Source organism: Hypanus sabinus, chromosome 8 (assembly GCF_030144855.1).
Source record: "Hypanus sabinus isolate sHypSab1 chromosome 8, sHypSab1.hap1, whole genome shotgun sequence".
NCBI classification, from domain to species: domain Eukaryota; kingdom Metazoa; phylum Chordata; class Chondrichthyes; order Myliobatiformes; family Dasyatidae; genus Hypanus; species Hypanus sabinus.
Genome location: NC_082713.1, coordinates 121,441,273 through 121,466,558, shown reverse-complemented (window position 1 = coordinate 121,466,558; position 25,286 = coordinate 121,441,273). Strand labels below are relative to the sequence as shown.

The following is a 25,286-nucleotide window of genomic DNA, read 5'->3' as shown; positions in this document are numbered from 1 at the left end:
TCCGTTTCCTCCCACGTCCCAGAGACAGGACAGCGTCACGGAAACAGGCCCTTTGGCCCACTTCATCCATGTCAACAGTGTTGGCCAGCGAGTTCACCCCATCTGGCCTATAACCCTCTGCAACGCTGCTTCACATACTTATCTACATGGTTTCTAAGTGTTGCTGACGCGCCTGCCTCAACCACTTTTCCTAGCAATTCATTGCAAATACGCGCCCGCGCCGGGTTACCTGACCACTGCAAATCGTTCCTCGTGCGTACGTGAGCGGGAATCCTCTGATCTCAGAGTCCTCAGCAGACGGCAGCCCAGCGTTTGAACTACAACTCCCAGCAGCCCGTGGGCGTACCCAGGAAGCGGGAGCGACAGGTGTGCACGGCAGGTGTGGGCAGAGTACCTGGGGCGACCAAGGTGAGCGGCTGCCTGTTCTGATGGTGCCAGGTAAGTGACCTCTGCACGATCCGTGGGGAGGATCCCTCCCCCTCCGCCGGGGAGAAGGTCCCGTGGCGGGCGTTCCGCCCCGGCTGCGGATGCCTGAAGCCCTCCCTCACCGACCCGAAGCATTGATCAGGAACCGCTGGCTCTCTGGCTCCCGCGGGTTGTTCATGTCTGCTGTGATTCCAACTTCACCAGTTTGTAGACTAGCTCCATCCTCGCTGCGGGGGTTCGGGGACCCGAGACGACTGGGATTTAATGGTGGGGGTGGGGTGGTCTCGGGGCCCAGGTGAACTATTGTTTTATTTGCTTGCGTTTTTATTCGATGTCAAAATCAAAACAAAACCCGCGCTTATAAATGGAAAGCTTTAGAGAAGAGTGTCCAGGGATCTACCAGATCCCTCAGTGGTTCCTGCCAATGTAAACAACTTACTGAAGATAGGTACGCTGCTCCTTATACTGTAAACTGCTCTGAAGCAAGGTGAGAATCCCACAGGGAAGTGAAAGAAAAAATCGCAACCTTTCCAGCTGTCTGTTTATTCACTGTGATCCTATCGCTCTGAGCCCTGGTTGCTGATAGATGCGCGGATCTCAGGGAGACGTGTTACAGGGAGCCCAGGTGAGGGAATAATTAACCATATTTGATCAATAGCCGCCAGGAATAAAATGATCAATGGGAACTGAGGGGAAAATACTACAATGACTCAAGTTGAGTCCTGAGCAAAGGGAGGAGCTGTGATTGTTGGGCAACATTGTGTGTCAGACCATCTCCTGCTGCCTCATCAATGACCTCCCATCCATTGCAAGGTCAAAACTGGAACGTTTGTAGACGATTGAACAGTCTTCAATTTCAGCTGTTACTACAGTAGGAAGCAGTCAGTGACTGAAAACAGAACTGTACAATATCAAGGCATAAATGTCACCCTGATACCAATGCTGCATAGTGACATAATTAAAATCGATCATTGCTGAGAGAGGTGGATGGATGGAGAGAGAGAAGGGGGAGAAAGAGGGGAAGAAAGAGGAGAGAGAAGGGAAGGAAGGAGAGAGAGGGGAAGAAGGGAGAGAGGGAGTAAGAGAGAAGGGAGTGGGTGAAAGGGGAGAGAGGGGAAGAGTGAGAAGGGAGGGGGCAAAAGAGGAGAGAAGAGAGAGGGGAGGGAGAGTAAGATAAGAGAGAGTGAGGGGGAGAGAGAGAAGACAGAGGAAGAGGAAAGGGAGAGGTAGAGGAAGAGAGAGGAGGGAAAAGAGAAAGATGAGGGAGTCAACCACCCACACTTCACATTTATCGGTGTGGCCAACCTTTAACATCTGCAGATCACAGGTGACCAAGCATTTGCCAGAAACAACTTGACGTTTAGGGATGTGATCAGCTGAGATCAGTTAAGGGACGAAGCAGCTGAGATGAGATAACCCAGCAGAAAGCTCTGGGGTCGTGTTCCACGCTACCTCGTGCTGTAACATCTGGAGGCTGGTGAGGCAAATGAATTTCACCTCCCTTTGTGAAAAGTGGAGGATTAATCACTGGAGTGCCCGTGTCAAAGGCAAAGCCACAGTCTGTGACAACTGGCTCCCCAGTCACCTTCTTGTTGGAATTCCATTTCCCACTCTCACTGCTACCTGAATGCAAAAGAGCAGCTACAAGACAAAAATCTACTGTGTAAGAGTTTGGTCAGGAGTATTCTGCAGTTCTGATCACCACGTTATAGAAGAGCGTTTTGGAGAGAGTGCAGAAGAGGTTCACTGGGACCGTCTCTGGATGAAAGAGTATTAGTGTAAGAAGTTGGACATGGTTGGGTTACATTTCCTGCATTTTGGAGGTTGTCGGGAGATCTAATGGATATATACAGAATTATGAGAAGCTTAGCTAGGAGAGGTAGTCACAGTCTGTTTCCTCAGGTGGAAATACAAAATATTGAAGGGCAAATATATAAGGTGCAAAGAGAAATGCTTAAAGGAGATTTACAAGTTCCTTTACGTAGAGAGTGGTACATGTCTGGAACCTGAAAGGAAGTCTGCCTAAGGACACAGGAGGAAAAGGGTCAGTGTAGATACAGGCAGAGAAATGGCAAGTGGAGTTTAATCCAGGCAGTGTGGGGTGTTAATTGTGTACTGTCTCCTTACATTTGCACTTTGTGAGTTTAAACGTAAAGAGATGGTGCACGTTTAATGGCAGGACTGTTAGCAGCACTGATATAAGGTGAATCTTGGAGTCCAAGTTCAGAGTTCTGTGAAAGCAGCAACACAAGGAGGTAGGGTGACAAAAAATGTGGCATGTGTCAAGTATGAGAGATCGTAACATTAAGATGAGAGGGGGAAAGTTTAAAGGAGGTGACAAAGACAAGTTTTTATGAACAGGGTGGCGTGCCTGGGTTGCACTGCTGGGGGAAGTCATGGAAGCGGAGGCAATAACGGTATCTAAATGCCATTTACATAGACACATGCAGGGAATGGTGAGACGTGGATTGTGTGCAAGCAGATAGGTTTAGGTTAATTTGGCATTGTGGTTGGAACAGACATGATGGGCTGAAGGGCCTGTTCTGATGACTGCTTCTTAGTCTACAGGGATGACTGGCAGCCATCAGACGTCTGTCGCATTAATCCTGCCTTATTCCCACTATGACTTTTCCATACTCTCCTGCATGGTACCAGTGTGAATGTTAAAAGCCACAGCTCACCTTGTGAGAGACGTTACAGCCTCCACAGTTTATAATAATGATTCTGTTGTCCACCATCTTTTCTTCATTTGTCCCAGCATCACCCAATTTTGCCTGACACCACCTCCCCAGCAGCATCTGGAAACTTATTTAATCTCTAACAGTTCCCGGTTCCGCTGAAAGGTTATCAGTCTGAGTGGAGTGGTTAAAGAAGACGCCTCCCCAGCACCATCTCAGCATCAACCAACATCTCATGAATGAACAGATTTTAAGCTGTCAATAGCTGATTTCATTGGATGTTCTATTATTTATAATATTTTTTTATTACAGTATGAATCCAGGAGGGACCAGCGCAGACGAAGCTTTTGACTATCTCTTTAAAATCGTGCTTATTGGAGATTCCAATATTGGCAAGACCTGTGTGGTTCACCGTTTCAAATCTGGAGTCTTTATTGAGAAACAGCAGAATACTATTGGAGTGGACTTCATTGTTAAAACAATGGACATTGAAGGCAAGAAAGTGAAGGTGGGCAATGTACTTGCGATTTTATCATTCCAGCCCTGACTGGTTCTTGTTCCTCCGAACACTTTTCTTCACCAAATGTAATCCTCTCCTTTACCCTCATCCAAGCACCAGCACTGGAGCAGAAAAAAACATTTTTTAACAAGCTTTGGACCAAGGACACATCAGCTAGTAAATATGACAGAGGGTGTGGGTTGCCAAGATGGAAATGGTGTTAATAATAGTTCTTAAAGCAACAAAAGCTAATTGCAGTGAAGCAATGATTGAAATTCCATGAGTAAAGGGAAAAGTAAAGAATGTAAAGTTATTAAACTAGAAGGGAAAACTAAGAAAATTATTAGACCTTAAAGTTGTTGGGCTATGGGGCAAAATGTCAAGACTGGGAGATTTATATTCTGGCATAAAAATTATTGGGATCAGATGGAAAAAGTTGAGAGTTGTAATCTTCGTGATTCTCCTCAGGTAAGGCTGACTTTAGTGATCGGTCCACAGTAAACAGAACACACATATTTTGGGTTTTTGACAAGAAAAATCGTGAGTAGTTTTAGTAAAAAGTTTAAAATTGTTCAGAGTCAATTTCACCAGACGAGATGTGTATTTGACAATACACAGTCAGAGGTAATAATTGAGCAAAATAAACATGTACAAATTGTAAAAATAAACTCAGACACTTAACAGCTGGGAGAGAATAAAAACTGATTGAGTAACTAATAAGGATTCCAAAACTTTCAAGAGCACTATAACCTTGTCATAGCATTTGGAGGCATGTGTGCCTCAATGACCAGAGAGCTATGCTGGCTGGAGTTAGGGCTTTATGCTTTGGCTCTTGATAGGGTCACCCATGCCAAACAGGTCAAAGAGTAGAGGCCAGACTAAGAATGGTCCACTGATCCTTCAGGTTTGGGGGTTCAGCTTAGGGCTAACAACCTTGACTGGTGAAAAAGTAATTGCTACTGAAGCAGCAATGAAGAATCCTTCCGTATCTGTGTGTGATGGTTGACAGACAGATGGAGGATCTTCATTGCTGCCCTAAACACCAGCGGCGTGACAGGTAGATAATGATGATAAAGGATTACAGAAATGAACATGCAACAGATAACAAACTCAATATGATTGCCTTTCAGAAATATATTGGAAGAAAGCATTAAGGCATTGTGAATCTCTTAAATTGATATTTGTGTCACCATAAGTAAGGAAAAGTGAATATTAATATTTTGGATCACTACCTAGAGTACAACAAGTGGATAACAAACACGCCAAAGGAATGAAATCTATTGATGATTGATATATATCAAAATTAGATAACTGAACTGAGCAAAATAATGTCATTAAAATGTGACAAAGCACTAGGATTCCATGCCAGAATTTAAAGGAAGTGGATAAAAATATGAAAGACTTTCAAACTACTTTTGCTCTTAAGGTCTCCTGATTTTAATGACTATTCTGTTTAGACTAGAGAATTATATATGTCACTCTGTTATTTAAACAAGTGAGTGAATTACAGAACAGCTAGCCCGGCATGTTGTTGGGAAATTACTTCAGTGTATAATAAATTAGGGGAACAGATTTTCAGCTGATTGGTACAGAAAACATGGATCTCTAATAGATACATCTTGTTTGACAAGCCTGAGAAGGCCATTAAAGCTGTGGGGAGGCTAATGTGTGGATGTTATTTATATCGACGTTTGCTAGCATCTTCTAAAGTGCCATGTCATTGACTTAGGAAAAGCTGAAGCACATGGAATTTAAGGCAAGTTATTGACCTAAGGAATTATCTGCGGGGCAGGAGGTAGAGATAACAGGCAGGGAGTCAGTCTGGTAGGGTATGACTGGTATTGTTTCAACATGGTTCACTGTATTGGGCAGGGAAATAGGTTATCAGGCATTTAGCACTGCTGAGTCTCAATCCTGGAACTCCCTGCCTTTCAGCACTTCATCAGCCACAGGACACAGCCACCTTAGCGTAGTGTCCTAGGCCCAACCATCTTCAACTACTTCATCAAGACCAGAGGTAGAGCTGTTTGCTGACTGCACAATGTTCAGCACCATTCATGACTCCTCAAGCAATGAAGCAGTCCACATCCAGATGTAGCAAGACCTGGACAATACCCAGGCCTGGGCTGGTTGGTGGCAAATGACGCTTGAACCGAGGAGAAATCCAGCTACCTCCACCTGATGATGCAGTTGTCATCTCTGAATACCCCTACTAGCAATATTCTGGGGTTACCAGTGACCAGAAACTGATCTGGGGGGAGGAGTGGCCATGTACACAACATGGCTACAAGAGTAGGTCTGAGGCTAGGAGTTTTGCAGTGAGTAACTTATCTCCTCACCACCCATAGCCCATCCAGCATCTACAAGGCTCAAATCGGGAGTGTGATGGAACCCTCTCCACTTGCCTGGATGACTGCAGCTTCAACAACACTCAAGTTAGACATCATAGAGGGCACTTGATAGGCAACCCCCATCCACAACCACTCACTCAGTCCACCACTGACGCATGGTGGCAGCAGTTCGTACTGGCCACTTGATGCTCTCATCAAACCACCTTAGACTGCACCCTCCAAATCCACGAGCCTCTACCAGCTGGAAGGACGAGAGCAACAAAAGCACAGGAACACCACATGGAAGTTGTCCTCCAAGCTACACACCGTCCTAACTAGAATCTATCACCATTCCTTCATTGTTGTCAGGCCAGACTACTGGAACTCCTGTAGGTGTACCCACACTTCAAAGGATGCAGTGGGAGAAGGCAGTTAACCATCACCCCAGGGGGAACTAGGGATGGGCAATTAAACGCTTGCTTTGCCTGTGAAGCCCACATCCTCTGACTGAAATTCAACTGTTTGAGATGATGGAAACTACACCATCTCCATCTCCAGGTCAACTAGGAATTGAAAATAAATGCCTTTAAAAAAAGAAAAAACTCTTCAATGAAAATGCGAGCTAAATCTCATTGAAACGTGCATATGGTACTTTGAGGAGTCTTGATACAATAGATGCTGTGAGGATGTTTCCATTTGCGAGTGAGTGCAGAACTAATGGTTCAATGGCTCAATTTAATATCAGAGAATCTATATAGTAAACAACCTTACGCTCGCAGACGTCCACTGAACAGAAGAAAAACTCCAAAGAATGAATGACTCAGAAATGTTAGAACCCCAGAGCACCCCGCTCCCATGCACAGTATCAACCCTCCCCACCCACCATGCAAGCAATAGTAAAGCCCCTCGGAGACCATGATCTAGAGTCAATGAAAAACTACTGTCCATCCCAACACCTCGACGTCTCAGACAGGTTCTCTCTCGCACTAGCAAAGGAAAGAGAGGTATTGCTCTTGCAAGAGATGAAAGGGAGACCAACAGCTCGCTGTTTCGATGTTACAATCTGCAGCGTCACTTTTTCGAGTTCCCTTGACTCAAGGGCCAGCAGATTCTCACTCGCCATCAAGAGAGAGGGAGATTGTTTGGGTGCCGTGGCCACCTGCTGACAGCAGCTGTCTCGATGTTTCAATCTCCCGCGATGCTTCAATCAGCTATACCGGCAAGGAATTGGGTCACCCACACGGTCGCATGTCGTCCACGCTGCACCTAGAGATATTGAAAATACCAGGCCGTTCAGCATGTTCCGAGAGTGAGAGCCGACTGCCATGAAAAACCAGAGTTTGAGGCAGCTGTAAATCACGGGCTCTGACAGGACCCCAGCCACCTTGAAAAGGGAAAAAAGGGACATTAAAAGAGAAGAAATTAAACTGGTTCGCAGACAAACTGGAAGAAGTCACCTAGGCCACAAAAGCCTCTGGTACCATTTATGCCAGGGGTCAGAATATTAAGATGCAGGTTGGTCATAAGGAATATTCTTCAGAAGTCAAGAATGAAGCGTAAATCTTGTAGGTACAACTGTTTTATTAGATGTTCATAAAAAGAAATAACAGTCATCAACTCAGTGCACTATCAGTAAGAATGAAGGAAGAAGACAAGAACAATAAAATTGCAGTTGTCTTACACTGAAAGCTGTCTCAAACTACACATGAGTAAATTGCTTGTTAAGAACACTGTATGAGATAGTTCAATTCATGGTGGGACATAGGCTGCAGAGAAAAAATCTAGAAAGATACAGAGATACTAGCAAAAAGAATAAAGCAGAAAGTAAGTTGAACTGAAGAAACGTGACCATGTAGACCCTAGTCCAACAGCTACGACTGTGCAATGGCAAAGAGCCAAGAACCTGTAGGGTGTACTACTGCTCCAACTTCGCGTGTTTCTACTGAAATCTTCAAACTTTAAGTTTTAACAATATGCTTTGTTTTCAATTATGCTGAAACTTTTTTTGTGTGTTTGTGAATGTCAGATGCTTACAGACATTTAAACTCTGAGAGCCTTTGCAGGCAATTTACCTGGGGCATGGCCCACCAGTTGCCAAAGCATTTCTACGGAGTTTTCAGTTTACGAGTCCCTATTTTGCTCAAGGCCTTGTTGATCGTGTTGGAGGTAGATCTCAGTGGGTTGTTGCGCCAGGGAAGTCCTCAGGGTAAGAGCAGGTTTAGCAGGAAGCTGAGTGGAGAGGGACGTCTTGCCCATTAGTAGATTAAGCAAATGGGAAATACTTTGAGAATGGATTTCAACATCATTGTGGACATTACCCACCCTGCAAACTGCCTTTTCCAAAAGCTCCCTTATAGAAAGCACTATGGGGCCATTAAAACAAAAACTTCTCACTATCTTAAAAGTTCCATGATTAATCATTAAATCTGATTAACCATTCTAGTTAGTTCCCCCCATCCCCCTCTATTTATTACCCCAGTCACTACACTGCACTGGAAACCATTTTTATAATACTGCTATTTATGTACTTATGCACATTTTATTCCATATCTGTACTTTAACCTCATATTTTTATATTTCTTCATAATTGTTGAAAGTTGTTTTTGTTGCATGTTGTGCCAACACACTGCAGCAAATTCCTAATACTTGTAAGTAATACGGCAAATAAAGTTGATCCACGTTCCTTGAAACACAGGCAGGAGTTTCTCCAGTTTCTCTAATGAAAAAAGAAATAGACCGTGCTCTAAATAATCAAAACTAATAAAGGTTCAAAGAAAATGAAAATGGACAATTAATATGTCTCATTGGTGTAGAAGATAATCATAAAGGTCAGTGGGATATTGGTGATTGGTTTTGGTAGGAGAGCAGTGAGGAATGAGAGGAATGATGCCTGGATACTGAGAGCCATGTTGTGAAACTACATAAAGCCGGGTGGTTAAACAATGACCTGATTAAAGCTTTTCAAGACAGTAAAGGCAAGCCAAGGAAGGTTATCAGTGGATAAAATCTGAAATCTTGAGTTTAGGCTTATTGGAGCAAAATTAATAAATAATCCTTAAATGCAAAGAGTGGTTAACATTTTGGGTGAATTCTTCCAAAACTAGTAACTGATATTGAACTGGTCATTAATTTTCAGTCTCTGTGTGAAGTAACATGTGGGGGGGGGGGAGGTGAGGCCAGTTAAAGATGAGCCATGAACTCATTGAATGTCAGGGTCCAAGTCAAAGTAAGTTTCTTATCAAAGTACTGTATGTCACCATGTTCTACCCTGAGATTCGTTTTCCAAGAAAGTAAAGAAATACAGTAGGATTTATGAAAAACTATACATAAACAAAGCCTGACAAACAGCCAATGTGCAAAAGAGGATAAATTGTGTAAATTAAAATAAAAATGAATATTGAGAACATCAATTTGTAGAGTCTTTGAAAGTGTTTCCATAGGTTGTGGAATCAGCTCAGAGTTGAGGTGAGTGAAGTTATCCACACCTGTTCAGGAGCCAGATGGTCGTAGGTAATAACTGTCCCTGAACCTTGTAGTGTGAGAAGTAAGGCTCCTGTAATCTAACTATTTAATATACATATATATTGTATGCTTACTGTAATTGATTTACTTTTTTTATGCTATCATACATTGTAATGCTGCTGCTAGGTCAACAAATTTCAGTGACACATGCTGGTGATAGTAAACCTGATTCTGTACCTCCTGCCTGATGGGAGGAGTGAGAAGAGAGCAGGTGCAGGAAAGTGGAATGCACTCAAGTGATAAATAGCCTTTTCCTCTTCCTATGGGGTATACACAGACCAGCTCAAAAGTTGTTGGCAGTTGGATTTAATTCTTTATTTTTGTAAGTCAAATAGGAGTAGGAATTATACAGTAAAATGAAAGAACGAAGGAACATTGTTGATGAACCAAGATCTTAGAATGGAAGCTCATTTTCCCCAAACTGTGGCAACAAAGGTCGATAGGGTGGTGACGAAGACAAATGACATGTTGCCTTCATAGGTCAGGGCATAGTAAACAAGTACATTATCGTGCAACTTTCCAAAGCACTAGTAAGGCCACACTTGGAGAACTTTGTGCAGTTCTGGTCACTGCACTTTAGAAAGCATGTGGTTACAGAGTAAATTCACCAGGATGTTGCCTGGGGGACAGGAGGTGTTTAGTGTGCCGAGTGATCGGACATGCTGGACTTGTTTCCCTTCAAGGGAAGGAAACCGAGGGGTTACCTGGTACAAGCTTATAAGATTATGAGAGGCATAGATAGAGACATTTTCCCCTGGTAGGGGCAGCAAAAACCAGAGGTTTAAGGTGTCAAGAAATGGTTTTAAAGGGGGATCTGAGGGGTAAGTTTTTTTTTATACACAGACAGTGTTTGATATCTGGAATATGCTACCAGAGGAGGTGCTAGAATCAGATACAATCTAAGAGACATTTAGACAGGCACAGACCAGGGATGGCGTAGAAGGATCTGGTCCGACTGTGGGCATGTGAGAGTGCAGGTTGGCAGGAACATTGTGGGATGAAGGGCCTGCTTGTGTACCAGACAACTCTGTGACTCTGTATCTCTGTTACTTAATCTATGCCCTCCTCATTGTCTGCGACTTACTCCTGGGTAACGGAATTTCTTTAAAAGTTGTCACATAACTTCCTGGTTTCCAGATCATTATCCACTCTGAAATATGTTATTTTACATCTCTCAGAACCACTTCTTGAGGAAGTTTCAGTCTCACTCAAGGGCTATAACCGTTTAACTTCCTTGCATGGATCTCAGCCTGCAAGTCAGTCCCAGTGATCTGTTAGTTTGTGCTCAGATCGGTGGGGGATTAGTCTAATGCAGGCATGGGCAAACAACGGCCCGGGGGCCATATGCGGCCCGTTAAGCTTTTTAATCTGGCCCGCAGAACTTGATGAAATTATATTAATAAACCTTGTTAACGTTTTCTCCCCGCAATTCTGGCGTTTACCCAATAGATGACGCACTGTATATACATTGACCTTTATTGAGGTGCAGCGTATTACTCCACATTTGCGCTTTACTCTTTGTTCGGCTCGACCTATTTGTGTGAACAGGCGTTCAGCGTCATGAACATCAACAAAGCCAGCCACAGATCCAAGTTAACTGACCAACACCTCAGATCCATCCTGAGAATCGCCACAACAAAACTAAATCCAGACTTTGATGCGCTGGCTAAAAAGGGAGACCAACAACACTGTTCCCACTGAAATTAAAAATAAGTTTCTTCGTTGTGTTATGTAAAAAATGCATTTGAAAATATTTTTTTCAGTAAGCCTTACATGTTACATGTCATTTCTGTTAAGTGATGGACATGAGTAGTGCGCAGGTGCACGTATGTTCTCAAAATTAAAAAATGCGCTCCAGGTCAAATAACGCGCTCCACATACTGGCGCGCTGTCACTGTTCTATCCTTGTGCTGGTCGTTGTTGAGTTTTGGCACAGGGGACATTTGAGTAAGAAGGAGCAGGACAAGTAGACCTGCATCTCCTACCGTTTTTGAAATAAAGACAGTCAGGAGGAGAGTGATGATGATAATATCTTGAAGGATAACAGAATTTTCAGTGCTTTAAAATAATAACTGTTACTATTAAAAAAAGCTGCATTTTATTCATTTAATTTTCAGTGTTTTAAAAGTCATTTCAATAAATAGCTAAATACCATGGGACTTCAAAGACAGATATTTTGTTGTAATGCATTTGTTCATTTTCAATTTAAATTAAAGCACATGTTTTCTACATATCCCATGATATTTTATTTTCTCTTATGAGGTGTATTACCAAAACACTCCGTCCATCTGCTCCTGGTCCGGCCCCTCTGTCAAATTTTAGAACCCTTTGTGGCCCACAAGTCAAAAAGTTTGCCCACCCCTGGTCTATTGTGATGAAGCACAGTAGATCATGCTGTGTGCAGGGTCTGGTGTGGCTTTGATGGTTGTGCAGCCTGCAGTTCGCTAACACGTATTTCTCTCATGAAGGTGCAGGTGTGGGACACGGCAGGCCAGGAGCGTTTCCGAACCATCACACAGAGTTACTATAGGAGTGCGCATGGGGCCATGATCGCCTACGACATCACCAAGCAGTCCTCCTTCAACTCAGTGCCGCACTGGATCAACGAGATCCAGCGATATGGAGCAGCCAACGTTGTCCAGCTGTTGATCGGTACGTCTCGGGACAGGGAGCTGGAGATTGAGAGTTACTGGTCTGGACACACACACACACACACACACACACACACACACACACACACACACACCAGTCAAAGCAGGGAATCAGGTTCAACACATGTTCATTAGAGAGACCCGGGACCACTAGTAGTGAGTCATGGTCTCGCCCCATTCTGCAGCGGCTTGAGGGGCTCACTGGCAGGGTCACAAGTCAACGATCGGCATTGATAGGGTCAAGCTTCAGCAAACAAACCCTCCCTATTCCCATTTCATGCTTAGTATTCATATTGGGTTATTACTGACAGATGCACCAAGTGAAAACCTTGTCTTGCATACTGTTCATACAGATCAGATCATTACACAATGCATTGAGGCAGAACCAGGTAAAACAATAACAGTGTTGTAGTTACAGAGAAAGTGCAGTGCATGTAAAAAAGGTCATAATGTCACGGGGTAGAGCAGTTGCCAAACCTAGGCATTATGCATCCAGACAGAATGCTTTCTAAAGTGCTTTGTTAAAAACTTGTGAAACATTTACTTTCAAGTTCAGATCAAAGTTAGATTGTGAGAATCCTTCTTATCATGCGAGGGAACCGTTTATTAGCCTATAGTAGCAGAGCAGAAGCTGTCCTTGAGCCTGTTGGTACGTACTTTCAGGCTTTTGTATCTTCTGCCCGATGACACAGGGAGGAAGAGAGAATATTTGGTGTTCGTGGGATTTCTGTTCATACTGGCTGCTTACTGAGGCAGCAAGAAGTATAGATAGAGTTGATGGAGGGAAGGCTGGTTCTTGTGAAATGCTGAGCTGTCTACAACTCTCTGTGGTTTCTTGCAGTCTCGTGTAGAACAGTTGTTATACTTGTGAAACATTTTCTTTCAAGCTCAGATCAAAGGTCACCTGAAACATTGCTCCTTTATAAAATCTCTGGTTAGACCCTACTTTGGAAGGCCAAACCTGAAGGTAGAATACAGGGTTAATGGCAGGATTCTCAGCAGTGTGGTGGAACAGAGGGATCTTGGAGTCTACCGTACATCCATAGATCCCTCAAGGTTACCTCGTGAGTTGATAAGGTTGTTAAGATGGCGTGTTGGCCTTCGTTAGTTGGGGATTGACTCTAAAGCAGTGAAGTTTTACAAAGCCATGGTTAGATTGCACTTGGTGTATTGTGTTGTTTTTGGTCACCTCCTTTTAGGAGGAATATGGAAGCCTTACAGCGGGACCAAAGGAGATTTAGCAGGATGCTGCCTGGCTCAGAGATCACATCCTATGAGGAGAGATTGAGTGAACTATGGCTTTTTTCCCTCTTTGGAGTGATGGAGTGTGAGAGGCAACTCGATAGAGGTGTATAACATTATGAGAGGTATAGATCAAGTCGATAGCCAGCACCTTTTCACCAGGGTGGCAGTGGCCAGAGGACATATGTTTACGGTGAGTAGAGAGAAGTGTCAGAGGTAGGGTTTTCACACAGAAAGTGCTGAGTGCATGGAATAAGCTAACCAGGATGGTGGTACAGGCTGACACATTAGGGACATTTAAAAGGCTCAGATAAGCACATTGATTTAATAAAAATGGGGTGTTTTAGGCTGTGGAGGAGGGAAGGGTTAAATAGAGGGGGAGGCTGGTTTGCCTGATGTGCTGAACTGCATCCGCAGCTCTCTGCAGTTTCTTGTGGTCATGGGCAGAGTAGGTTGCCAGACTCAGCCATTATGTATCCAGACAGAATACTTTCTAAAGTACTTTGACAAAAACGTGTCAAGTTCAGATCAAAGGTTATGTGCAACGTTGCTGCTCTATAAACCTACTCATGGAGTTAGTTTAACTAAGTCAGCACAGTATTGTGGGCTGAAGGGTCCGTACTGTGCTGTACTGTTCTTTGAAATATGGACTTGGATCCACTCTCCATGGAAGTGCCAAACCCACAGCTGAGTTTTCCCATCATCCTCCGCTCTGCGAAGGTAGTTGGTTCAATTCCATGACCTGGATTAAAGTTATGGGCAGAGACTGGATAGGCCCGGGTTTGTTTTCTGTTCTGGAGCAAGGAAGGCTGAGATAGAAAATATAGATAGATAGATAGATAGATAGATAGATAGATAGATAGATAGATAGATAGATAGATAGATAGATAGATAGATAGATAGATAGATAGATAGATAGATAGATAGATAGATAGATAGATAGATAGATAGATAGATAGATAGATAGATAGATAGATAGATAGATAGATATAGATAAAAGATAGATAGATACCTTAGATACCTTCCCCCCCTTCCTTTCCAGCATTTTGTGTGTGTTGCTTTGGATTTCCAGCATCTGCAGAGTTTCTTGTGTTTATGATTTTCTGCTGTTGGTATGATATTTGCAGCACAGAGAACGTAACCTTTGTTCCAGTCAGATCTACCTAACCCACTTTCACATGTGAACTCATCTTCTCGGTACTAATTTTATTTGCATAGTTCGTCTTCTTTTGCACGTTGGTTGTTTGTCTGTCTTTGTCTGTTTATGTGTAGATTCTCGTAAAATTATATTAGATTTCTTTACTTTCCTTTGAATGCCTGCAAGGAAATGAATCTCCTGGATGATATGTGCGCACTTTGGTAATAAGTTTACTTTGAACTTTGAACCTCAGCTGTAGCCCTGTGGTGCTTCAGGACTTGGTTATTCAAACATACTTTAAACGTGGTGGGAGTATTTACCTCCATCACCCTGTGCAGGGACTGAGGTCCAGACTCTTACCACCCTCTCAGTGAAAAGGTTTGTTTCTTATCTCCCCTTCAGTCTTCTGTTAATTACTTAAAATCTACACCCCTTGCAATATTTTTCATTAACAGCACAGGACAAGCCTATGATGTGCTGACCTTTCAACCTTTTAAAATCATTCCAATACTTCCCTCCTACACAGCCCTGATTTTTTCTCATCATCCATGTGCCTATTTAGAAGTTGTTTAAATGTCCCTAATATATCGTGTCCTACCACCACCCCAGTTCTGTGCACCCACCACTCATTGGGTTTTGATAGATAAATAGATACTGTAGCGTTCTCGTTCGGGTGTAATGGAAACGCCGAATTAAATGCCGAGATAAACCACAGTCAATGAAAACCAGGTTGCAGTAAGATTAACCATTTACTGTTCACTCTTCACATTAACATATGGTGAAAACTGTTGATAAAACAATACAAGATTGATACAGTATTTGCTCCTTTCTTAATATCACATTTCCATTGTAAATACTTGTAAAAGTAACTATAACTACATTACATTAAGGTGCAGTATACAGGCAGAGTTTACCTACGCCATTGACTACTTTAAATACACTTCCATGCAAACTATCCGCAACTCGTTAACTAACGAAAACATAAACATTATCAACCGTCGTTACTTTTAACAGGATCGGCGTTAACATTTTAATTCAACATATCGATTATCTATTAACTTACAGCGTTGCTCTCACTGTGATTTCTAATGCTTGCAAACAACCTCTGCTCGGGTCTGCCTCATGGTGAGCCCCCACCCTTGTGTTGATCTCAAACCGGTATTTTCCCACAAGACGCGGCGAAACTGGATGTGACGTCATTGCATGCCGATATATTTTACAGGCAATGAATATACTTTAAACACTTCTAATTCTAACTAGAAAATACCAACAAATGAATTACTAAGCAAAAATATTATAAACTAAATAACTGTCATAAAGACAACACAGATACTTTATTGATCCCAAAGGAAATTACAGTGTCACAGTAGCATTACAAGTGCACAGGTATAAAGAGAAGTAAGAAGTAATAAAAGGTAAGTTACCTCAAACAGTCTAACAGGAGGGGCATCACTTCCCCGGCTATAGGTTGACTCAATATAGAGCATAATGGCCAAGGGTAAGAATGACCTCATACAGCGCTCTTTGGAGCAGCACAGTTGCCTTAGTCTATTAGTAAAAATACTCCTCTGTTCAGCCAAGGTGGCAAGCAGAGGGTGAGAAACATTGCCCAGCATTGTCAGGATTTTCCATAAAGACCTTTGTTCTACCACAGTCTCCAGTGTGTCCAGTTTGACTCCTATAACAGAGCCAGACTTTTTAATCAGTTTATTGAGCCTGTTGGCATCACCCGTGTTGATGCCATTGCCCCAGCACACCACTGCATAGATAGTACTGGTGACAACTGACTGGTAGAACATGTGAAGGAGAGGCCTGCATATTCCAAAAGACCTCAGTCTCCTCAGCAAGTAGAGGCAGTTCTGGCTCTTCTTGACAATAGCCTTTGGTGCTCCACTCAAGTCTGTCATCCAGGTGCACCCCTAGGTATAAAACTTACCTCTGACATCCTCCCTATACTTTTCTCCAGCCACCTTAAAATTATGCCCTCATGTATTAGCCACTCCTGCCCTGGGGAAAAGTCTCTAGCTATCCACTTGATCTATGCCTCTTATCATCCTGAAAACCTCAATCAAGTCACTTTTCATACTCTTTTGCTCCAAAGAGAAAAGGCCTAGTTCACTCAGCCTGTCCTCATAAGACATGCTCTTTAATTTAGGCAGCACCTTGGTAAATCTCCTCTGCACCTTCTAAAGTTTCCACAAACTTTCAATAACGAGGTGATCAGAATTAAACACAATATTCCAAAGCGTGGTCTACCCATGGTTTTATACCATTAACTTCCGGCTTTAGAGCTCAATCCCCTGACTAATGAAGGAAAATACACCATTCGTCTTCTTAACCATCCCATCAAATTGCGTGGTATCTTTCAGGGGTCTATGGACAGGGACCTAGAGGTCCCTTTGTTTCTCCACACAGTTAAGAATTCTGCCATTAACTTGTATCCTGACTTCAAGTTCAATCTTCCAAAGAGCTTCACTTCACACTGCTCCTGGTTGAACTCCATCTGCCACTTATCAGCCCAATTGGCATCCTTCACTATTCTATTGTAACCTATGACAACCTTCCACATTGTCTACAACTTAGTTTCTGACTTTGTGCCTTGATTTTATTGAATGGCTGAGCAGGGTCAATGGGTCAAATGACCGACTTCTACTTCTACTTCTTATGCTCTTAAGTAAGCATGATTTTATACACCTCACTTGTAAACCTGCTAATGGTTCTCATGCTGTTGAATGTAATCTACATCTGTTCTGTTTGCCACTCTGAAGTGACAGACATCAAAGTCTTCAGTATGAAGGCAGGATTATCTTCACAGTAGTCACACATTCTAATACTTGAAAGAAAAATCCATTTTTAGAGAGGTGGCCACCTTGTTCCTTTCCATGTGTTGTCTGCTAAATTTTGGGGCAGACAATGAGAGATACACTACATGGAAAGGAGCAACTTACTCATGAGAATGATCGCAGGAATGAAAGGGTTAATGTATAAAGTCCTTTTGATGGTTCTGTGTCTCTACTTGCTAGAGCTTAGACAATGAGGAGGGTTCTCTGTGAACCTACCACATACTGGAAGGCCTAGATAAGAGTGGATATTTCCTATAGTGAGAGAGTCTAGGACCGGAGGGTAAAACCTCAGAATAGAAGGGTGTTCCTTTACAACAGAAAGAGGAGGAATTTCTTTAACCAGAAGTGGTGAATCTGTGAATTCATTGCCACAGATGGCTGTGGAAGCCAAGTCGTTAGGTGTGGTTTAATGAGGGGATTGATAGGTTCTTGATTAGTAGAGTGTAGAAGTTTACAGAATGAAGTCAAGAGAATGGGGTGGAGTAGACATGATGGGCCAAATGGCCTAATCCTGCTTCTATGTCTTACGGTCTAGGCAGAGTTTGGCAGATCAGTCCTTTTGTATATGGCCGGGATAGTGGAGGTATCAGGTCATGTGTGGATATGTTAGTCTCTGACCCAGGGTGTCTTTTATAACTCTCTCAAGTGGGACTGGTAATGGAGGAGAACCAATTCTCCAGGCCAATCAAATCGTGGTATCACTCTCTCTTCCAAGTTTTCCACCACAGTGCATGCCAGCTGGTTACAGTGACCTAAAAGGAAGATACAGAGTCCAGTTAAGGGCAGGTCTACTGTAGCAGTTAAAGGCGCCAATCACCTTCCCTAAATGAGATGAATCTTTATCAAAAATCTATTGTTTCAAAGTTACTGATAGTAGATTTTGATTTGGGAATGCAGTAGATTAACTGAATTTAAGTTTGCAGTGGTGGGATTTGAACTCCCCTCTCTCTGGATCAGTAGTCCAGGTGATTTGACCCAATGCTGTGTGTTCAGGGTCTAGAGTTAGAGACGAGGCACTTGGGGTAAACTCCTTACCCTTGGGCTATGCTGTACCACACCTGGTTGTCGGGAAGAGGAAGATTACTAAAATATGAGTCATAAACAGCAGCACAATGTATGAAAGAGTGGTGCAAACAGGTTTTATAACATTCAAAGGAAGCTCCTTTTCAAAGTTCAATGTAAATTCATTGTCAATAAATGTTACCATATACTCCCTTGAGATTTATTTTCTAGCAGGCATTTCAAGGAAAAAAACGATAGAATTTACAAAAAAAACCATAAACAGAAAAAGACTGACAAACAACCAATGTGCAACAGAAGACAAGCTGAACAAATAAAGTAAAAATAATACAACCGTAAGACACAGGAGCAGAAACAGGCCACCCAGCCCACTGAGTCTGCTCCACCATTCCACCATGGCTGATTTATTATCCCTCCCCACAACCTTTGATGCCCTTACTAATCAATAATCTAGCACCTCCACTATAAAACAACCCAGAAACTTGATCTCCACAGCCATTTACGGCAGTGAATTCCATAATTTCACCATCCTCTGGCTAAAGAAATTCCTCCTCATCTCTGTTGTAAAGAGAGGTCCTTGTATTTTGAGGATGTGGCCTCCAGACCTAGACTCCCCCACTATAGGAAACATCCTGTCCATGTCCACTCTATCTAGGCCTTTTGATATTCAATAAACTTCAGTAAGACACCCCCCCCCCACCTTTATTCTCTGAACTGTAGTAAGTACAGGCCCAGGGCCATTAACCCTTCCATTCTACCATTTTCTCTAACCTTTGTCAGCACAATAGGAAAAGAAATGTGTGGGTGGTAGTAGATGGTCAAAACAGGGTCTGGCATGTGAGATGTGTGGCTGATCACCCTAACACTGTCATATCCTCTCCACCCCTCCTCCTGACAGGAAACAAAGCAGATCTGGGCGAGAGGCGTGAGGTTCCTTTCGAGGAGGCCTGCAACGTGGCTGAAAAGTTTGGTCTGTTGGCTGTGCTGGAGACGTCGGCCAAAGAGGCGCAGAATGTTGATGAGGCCTTTCTGCTGCTGACCAGAGAGCTGATGGCGAGGAACGGGCTACACTTGTCCAGTGAAAGCAGTCGAAGTTCACTCCACTTGGATTCCCGGCCGGTCGGAGTTAGCGCACCCCGTGAGAAAAGTTCCTGCTCCTGTTGAGCACCCTCACCTGCAGTTAGCTGAGTCCGAATCATCCCGTAATACAATTGGAGCCCACGGATCTAATCCTGCAACATATTAACCTCGAGGGATTCATTTGTTCTTCTGGAACAGTTTGCAAGGGACTTCAGACATTGTGGAGATGCACACTAAACTGGTGCTGTGCAAAGCCGTGACAACTGGTATTTGTTCCCTTTCTTGAAGACAGAGTTTCTAGGTAAAACATTTGTCACCAGCACCTGAGGTTTGCTGAAAGTCGCCCAGTGAAGGTGGAATATGGGTGACAGCTGCCCGTGTGCAGGTGTCCTTTCGTTCTGCGAAATCTATCACTCTAAGATTGCTACTGTGGGGAGGATTGCACATGTAGGGTCCCTGATGTTTTCTTGGGCAGGTCTAGGCTCATCGTGCACCTCCTGCCTTGAGTCAGAAGGTTGTGGATTCAAGGACTACCCCTGGAAACTTCTGCTTGTAATTCAGGCCAGCACTCCCAGCGCTCCACGGCTGAAGGCGTATCCTTTGGATAGAAACCTAAATTATGTTCTCGGCTGAATATTCGTTGGAATAGAGCAGGAATTGTGCTTTGCCCGGTGCTTACTCCTCAAACAGAAACTGCGGGAGTCTCCTGCACTCACGATTGTACTACCCGTCAGTGAAGCATTCCTTCAGCATTGCACACATTATGTTCAAATCTCCAGAGTAGGACTTGAATTCACGACCTTACGTTGAGGTGAGATGTTACCATTCCTCCACGGAGGCTTGATTCCCCTCCAGTTTAGCACATTCTGAGGTGACACGTAGTATTCATAGACTTGCGCAAGGGTGTGATGGTTTGGATCTTCTTGCCCTTTCCACCTGGCCTCCTGCTCCCTACAAGGAGAGACCTTTAGCCTTCCTGGGTGCCTCTGCACCTGCTAGAGCAGTCCTAGGATGGGGATTCCTTTGAGATGCCTTTTTCCCCTCAAGGAACTCGGAAGATCTCTGTGAAGAGTTCTTGGGAGAATACTAATTGCTGGTTGTTATGGAGTTTGGAGTAGAATGTTTGTTCTGGGGATTGTGGTCAAGCAGGTGGACAACTTGCCCACCTCTCAGTGCTGTGTGGACACGCTCAGAGCATCAATTAACTCAGGAGAGGATGTTGGTGCTGGATGCTGATCCCGCTAGTGGACTGGGGGAATTTCCCATTGATTGAGGCAGCTGATCGGAAGTTATTGATATCCATGACCCTGTACTCCTTTAGCAGACACTGCCTGATCTACTGAATGTTCTCTGTTTGTGTTTCCGTTTTCCTGCATCTGCAAATGGTTGATGTCATTAGCATTGAGTGCCCTCAGTGACAGGCTGCTCCTGAGGGGTTTGCTGAATAAATGAGAAGAGTTGCAGCGTGATACTGCTCTCCTGCTCCCAGCACTGGCTCGATTCCTTTCCGTACGTCCACAACTTGTATATCAGTCCCAATGAGGCTGCTTAGATGCATATTCTCCTTTTCAAATCCACTCTATAGCTCAGGGACTAGGAGGCTCCACAGTATCTCCAAGCCTTCTGCAGCTTCTCTGCCTTCAATTTTTTTTCTTCTAGAAACTAATCCCAGTGTATTGTTTGGATTTCTGATAGCTTTATTAACTTACACTGCGACTTCTCATTATTTACATTTGTACTCCTTGATCTCCTCCAATCCTTCTACTAATTAACTTAAATTGATAGACTTTGGACTTGGCAGAAGTCAATATCCAATGATCCAGTCCAGACCGCAAATAGTCTTCATACTATTTAAACTTTCCTCCGTTTCCTTTAATCCAAATAAAACAATGGCAATGTGGTAACCAGAACTTTAAACTGTAGCTATGACCTAAATACCTGTTTATACAATTCTAATGCTCTTTACTTAGATAAATTATGAGCAAAAAGGCATTTGGAATGTGTATCTACCTATCCTGTAACCTTCACGGGTTTATGGACATTCAGTCCAAGTTCTCTATAGTTCAATATAACATAACATCTAAAATAAGATAGAAAGCAATGTTTCGTGGTAATGGAGCTAGATACAATAGAGGTTACAGATAAAGTACATGATTACTGTTTATCCTGTTCTTTATGTAATGTAAGATAACATTAAAAATGGACAAAAGGAGAAAGAGGGTGGGAGAATAGATGTATTGATCAGCGATAATAAAATTAGAAATGAAATGAAATTAATTGAAAAGAAAGAATTGCCATTCAAATTATTGAGATAAGAAAGGATTATGGCTGAGGAGAATATTCTACAGATCAGAAAACAGAAGAGAGGGGTGGAACAAAACACTTGGCGATGATTATCTGAAATGTGATCTTATGCAGGGTTCAGAACCTGTACCCGGCTGGAAGCCCAACAAGAGTTTCTTTGTCATACACGTCGGGAAAGCACGAGATCCTTTTCCAGTCCCTTGTTTTTCACGTGTTTCAGAATGGTCAATCATAAAGAGAAAGGTTCTAGACTGCTGGAAGGCTTCAGTTAATTTGCTAGGTAAAAATCAAATTAGCAAATGGATTCTGGTGAGGAATGCAAGCTGCTGGAAAATATCAATAAATTTGTTCAGTGAATGTGAAATTGGCAGATGGATTCTGGTGAGGAGTGGTCCAGGACAATGCATCTAAGGAGGGCAAAGAAGGAAACAAAATAATTAATAAATAATCAGATCTGAAGTATAAAGGAAAAGTAGTTCCTAGAGTGTGACATTTCCTTGTAAGACTTCCTCTCACCTTCCCCTCATCATTCAGCTACGCGAACTTCCCTTTCAAAGTACCTTTTCCTTCAGCCAAAAAATCAAAGTCTAAGTCAGGTTTGTGCATGAGACAATAGTCACCTGTGTGCACAGGTGCCATGAAAAACTGACTTGCTGCAGCACTTGGCATCAAATAAGCAGCATTCACAAGAAAAAGACAATTGTTGCAAGAAAGAGCACGATTATTAAAAAAGATACAAAGTCTGTTTTAGTGCACAGAGATCAAAGTGGTCGCTGCATTGACAAACCCTAGTGATGAAGGTTGTGTCATTTGGTTGAAGAACAAATGGTTGAATCAGATTTATATCTATTTATCATATCAAAACATACAATGAATGTGCTGTTTGCGTCAATAACCAACATACCTGAGGATGTGCTAGAGGCAGCCACAAATGTTGCCACACGTTCCAGCGGCAGCATAGCCTGCCCACAATGCTTGGCAAAGCAACAGGGGACACACCGAGCAAAAAATCAATAGCATCAAAACAAGCCCTATTCCTCCCTTCCCAACACCCCCACCCTCGCACGTACATTGCCCTCTACTCCCAAGATAGGCTGTCTTCTTTGGCCTCCAGTGGACTCATGGGTTTGCAGACACTGGGCCTCATCTTGCCCACTAGACTCGCAGATTGGTTGAAGTGAAGTACTGAAGCTGTTGTCCTTTACCTTTACTTTTGTACCCAGACGCTACCGCAGATTATGCTGCGCCCCTCTCCAAATTACTGCTTCCCCTGCTATCACAATTTTTATTTTGTCCTTTTCACTCCCACCTACCTCCCTTAACTTCCTGTCTATTGTCCTTGCTTCCCTTTCCTCAAATGTGAATTAATCCTAATGGATATGCATCAACTCTCCCTCTGTCTCCATGGAAGTCTTCATGGAAGGCATTGTCTGAACCAGTGGAGAACAACGGAAAGAAATGATCATGAGTCAAGAGGAAGCCCTGGAATAATATGAAGTATAGAACCTTCGATCGTATGGCACAGAAACCATAAGGCATAGGAGGAGAATTGGGCCATTTGTCAGTCTTCGTCTGTTTATGTATAGTTTTTCATTAATACTATTGTATTTCTTTTTTTTCTGTAATTGCCTGCAAGAAAATGAATCTCAAAGTAGTTGATATGTACTAAACATATGTACTTTAATAAGAAATTTACTTTGAACTTTATCTCTGTTCTACATAATTTTTTAGATCTACCTCTTGAAGAGGACCCTATTTCAGGCTATCAGAAACTGTCTCCGACACCATCACTGATCTCAACTCTGGGATCTCCCATCCACTGCCACCAAACACAGTCCCCTTACCCTGCACTGTTCGCTTCTACCTCCGAGCCAAGATCCACACACCTGACTGTCCAGGTAGGCCTATTGCCTGCTTGCTCCTGCCCCATTGAACCCGTGTTCTCATACCTTGACTCCATTCTATCCCTCTTGGTTCAGCTCCTTCCTACCTACAACCACAACACTTCTCATGCTCTCGATCTCCTCAGTATCTTCCAATTTTCTGGCCCTGACCGCCTCATTTTCACTATTGATGTCCAGTCACTTCTATCCCCCATCAAGAAGGCCTTAAAGCTCTCCACTCCTTTCTCAATAAAAGAATCAACCAGTTCCTTTCCACCACCAACCTCCTCTATCTGGTTGAACTGATCCTCACCCTCAAATTTTTCCTTCAGCTCCTTGGCATAGGCCCCAGGTGTGCCTGCCTTTTCATGGGCTGCATAGAACAGTCCCTGTTCCAAGCCTTCCCTGGTGAAGCCCTCCAGATCTTCCTCTGCTCGATTGATGACTGCAATGGTGCTGCTTCATGCAACCATGTTGCACTCATCGATTTCATCAACTTTTCCTCTAACTTCTGCCCATAAATTCACTTGGTCCATTTCTGACACCTCTCTCCTCTTTTTTGATCTCTCTGTCTCCATCTCTGAAGACAAATTGTCAACTGACATCTTTTATAAACCTACTGATCCCCACGTTTATCTTGACTATACATCTTCCCATCCTGTCTCCTGTAAAAATACTATTCCCTTTTCTCAGTTCCTTTGACTCTGCCACATCTGTTCCCAGGGTGAGGCTTTCTTTTCCAGAACACAGAGATGTCCTTCTCCTTCAAAGAACAGGGTTTCCTTCCCTCCACTATTGATGCTGCCCTCACCTTCATCTCCTCCATTTCCAAACATCCACGCTCACCACATCTTCCTGCTGCCTTAACAGGGATAGAATTCCTCTTGTCCTCACCTACCACCCCATGAGCCCCCACATCCTACACATCATCCTCCTCAACTTTCGCCATCTCCAAAGGAATTCTACCACCAATCATATCTTTAACTCTCTCCACTTCCTTCCGTGATTCCCTTGTTCATTTGCCCATCCCCGCTAATCCCCTCCCGGCACTTATCCCTGCAAGTGGCCTAAGTGCCCATTCACCTCCTCCCTCACCTCCATTCAGGACCCCAACTGTCCTTCTAGGTGAGGCAACACCTCACCTGTGAATCTGCTGGGGTTGTCTATTGTGTTCGGTGCTCCTGATGCGGCCTCTTCTACATTGGTGAGACCAGTCGTAAATTGGGGGACCACTTCTTCGAGCACTTCTGCTCCATTCGCCAAAGACAGAACTACCCAGTGGCCAACCATTTTAATTCCAATTCCCATTCTGACATGTCGGTCTATGGCCTCCCCTTGGGCCAAAATGAGGCCACACACAGGGTGGAAAAGCAACACCTTATATTCCACCTGGGTAGCCTTCAATGTGATAATATGAATATCAATTTCTCCTACCAGTAAAAAAAATCTTTGCCCTCTCCTCTCCTTCTATCCCCCACTCTGACCTTTTCTCACCTGCTTATCACCTCCCTCTGGCCCCACTCCTCCTTCCCTATGCTCCATTCTCCTCCCCTATCAGATTCCTTCCTCTCCAGCCCTTTAACTTCCCTAAACACCTGGTTTCACCTATCACCTTCGAGCTATCCTCCTTCCCCTCCCCCCACCTTGTTAATCTGACATCTTCCATTCCA

General features: G+C 43.4%; 1 protein-coding gene and 1 long non-coding RNA gene across 5 annotated transcripts in view; one reads left to right on the top strand and one right to left on the bottom strand.

Annotated features, from left to right (window-relative positions):
- The window catches only part of LOC132398378 (uncharacterized), a 185,443-nt gene extending 185,102 nt beyond the window's left edge, over window positions 1-341 (bottom strand). Inside the window, exon 1 of the long non-coding RNA XR_009513637.1 lies at window positions 230-341. This is a non-coding gene — a long non-coding RNA (uncharacterized LOC132398378). The remainder of the gene's footprint in view (window positions 1-229) is intronic.
- Window positions 301-23,388, top strand: LOC132398377 (ras-related protein Rab-19-like). 4 transcript variants are annotated; one of them, XM_059977714.1, is made up of 4 exons: window positions 301-438; window positions 3,417-3,612; window positions 11,930-12,107; window positions 19,248-23,388. In XM_059977714.1, exons 2-4 carry the CDS (start codon window positions 3,418-3,420, stop codon window positions 19,511-19,513), a joined length of 639 nt encoding a protein of 212 aa, XP_059833697.1. In that variant the 5' UTR covers window positions 301-438; window position 3,417; the 3' UTR covers window positions 19,514-23,388. The 4 variants fall into 4 exon arrangements, with proteins under 4 accessions (XP_059833697.1, XP_059833695.1, XP_059833696.1 ...); XM_059977712.1 differs by having other exon boundaries at window positions 303-438; window positions 11,924-12,107; window positions 19,248-23,387; XM_059977713.1 differs by lacking the exon at window positions 301-438 and adding an exon at window positions 465-629 and having other exon boundaries at window positions 11,924-12,107; window positions 19,248-23,387.
- The last annotated feature ends 1,898 nt before the right edge of the window (window positions 23,389-25,286 follow it).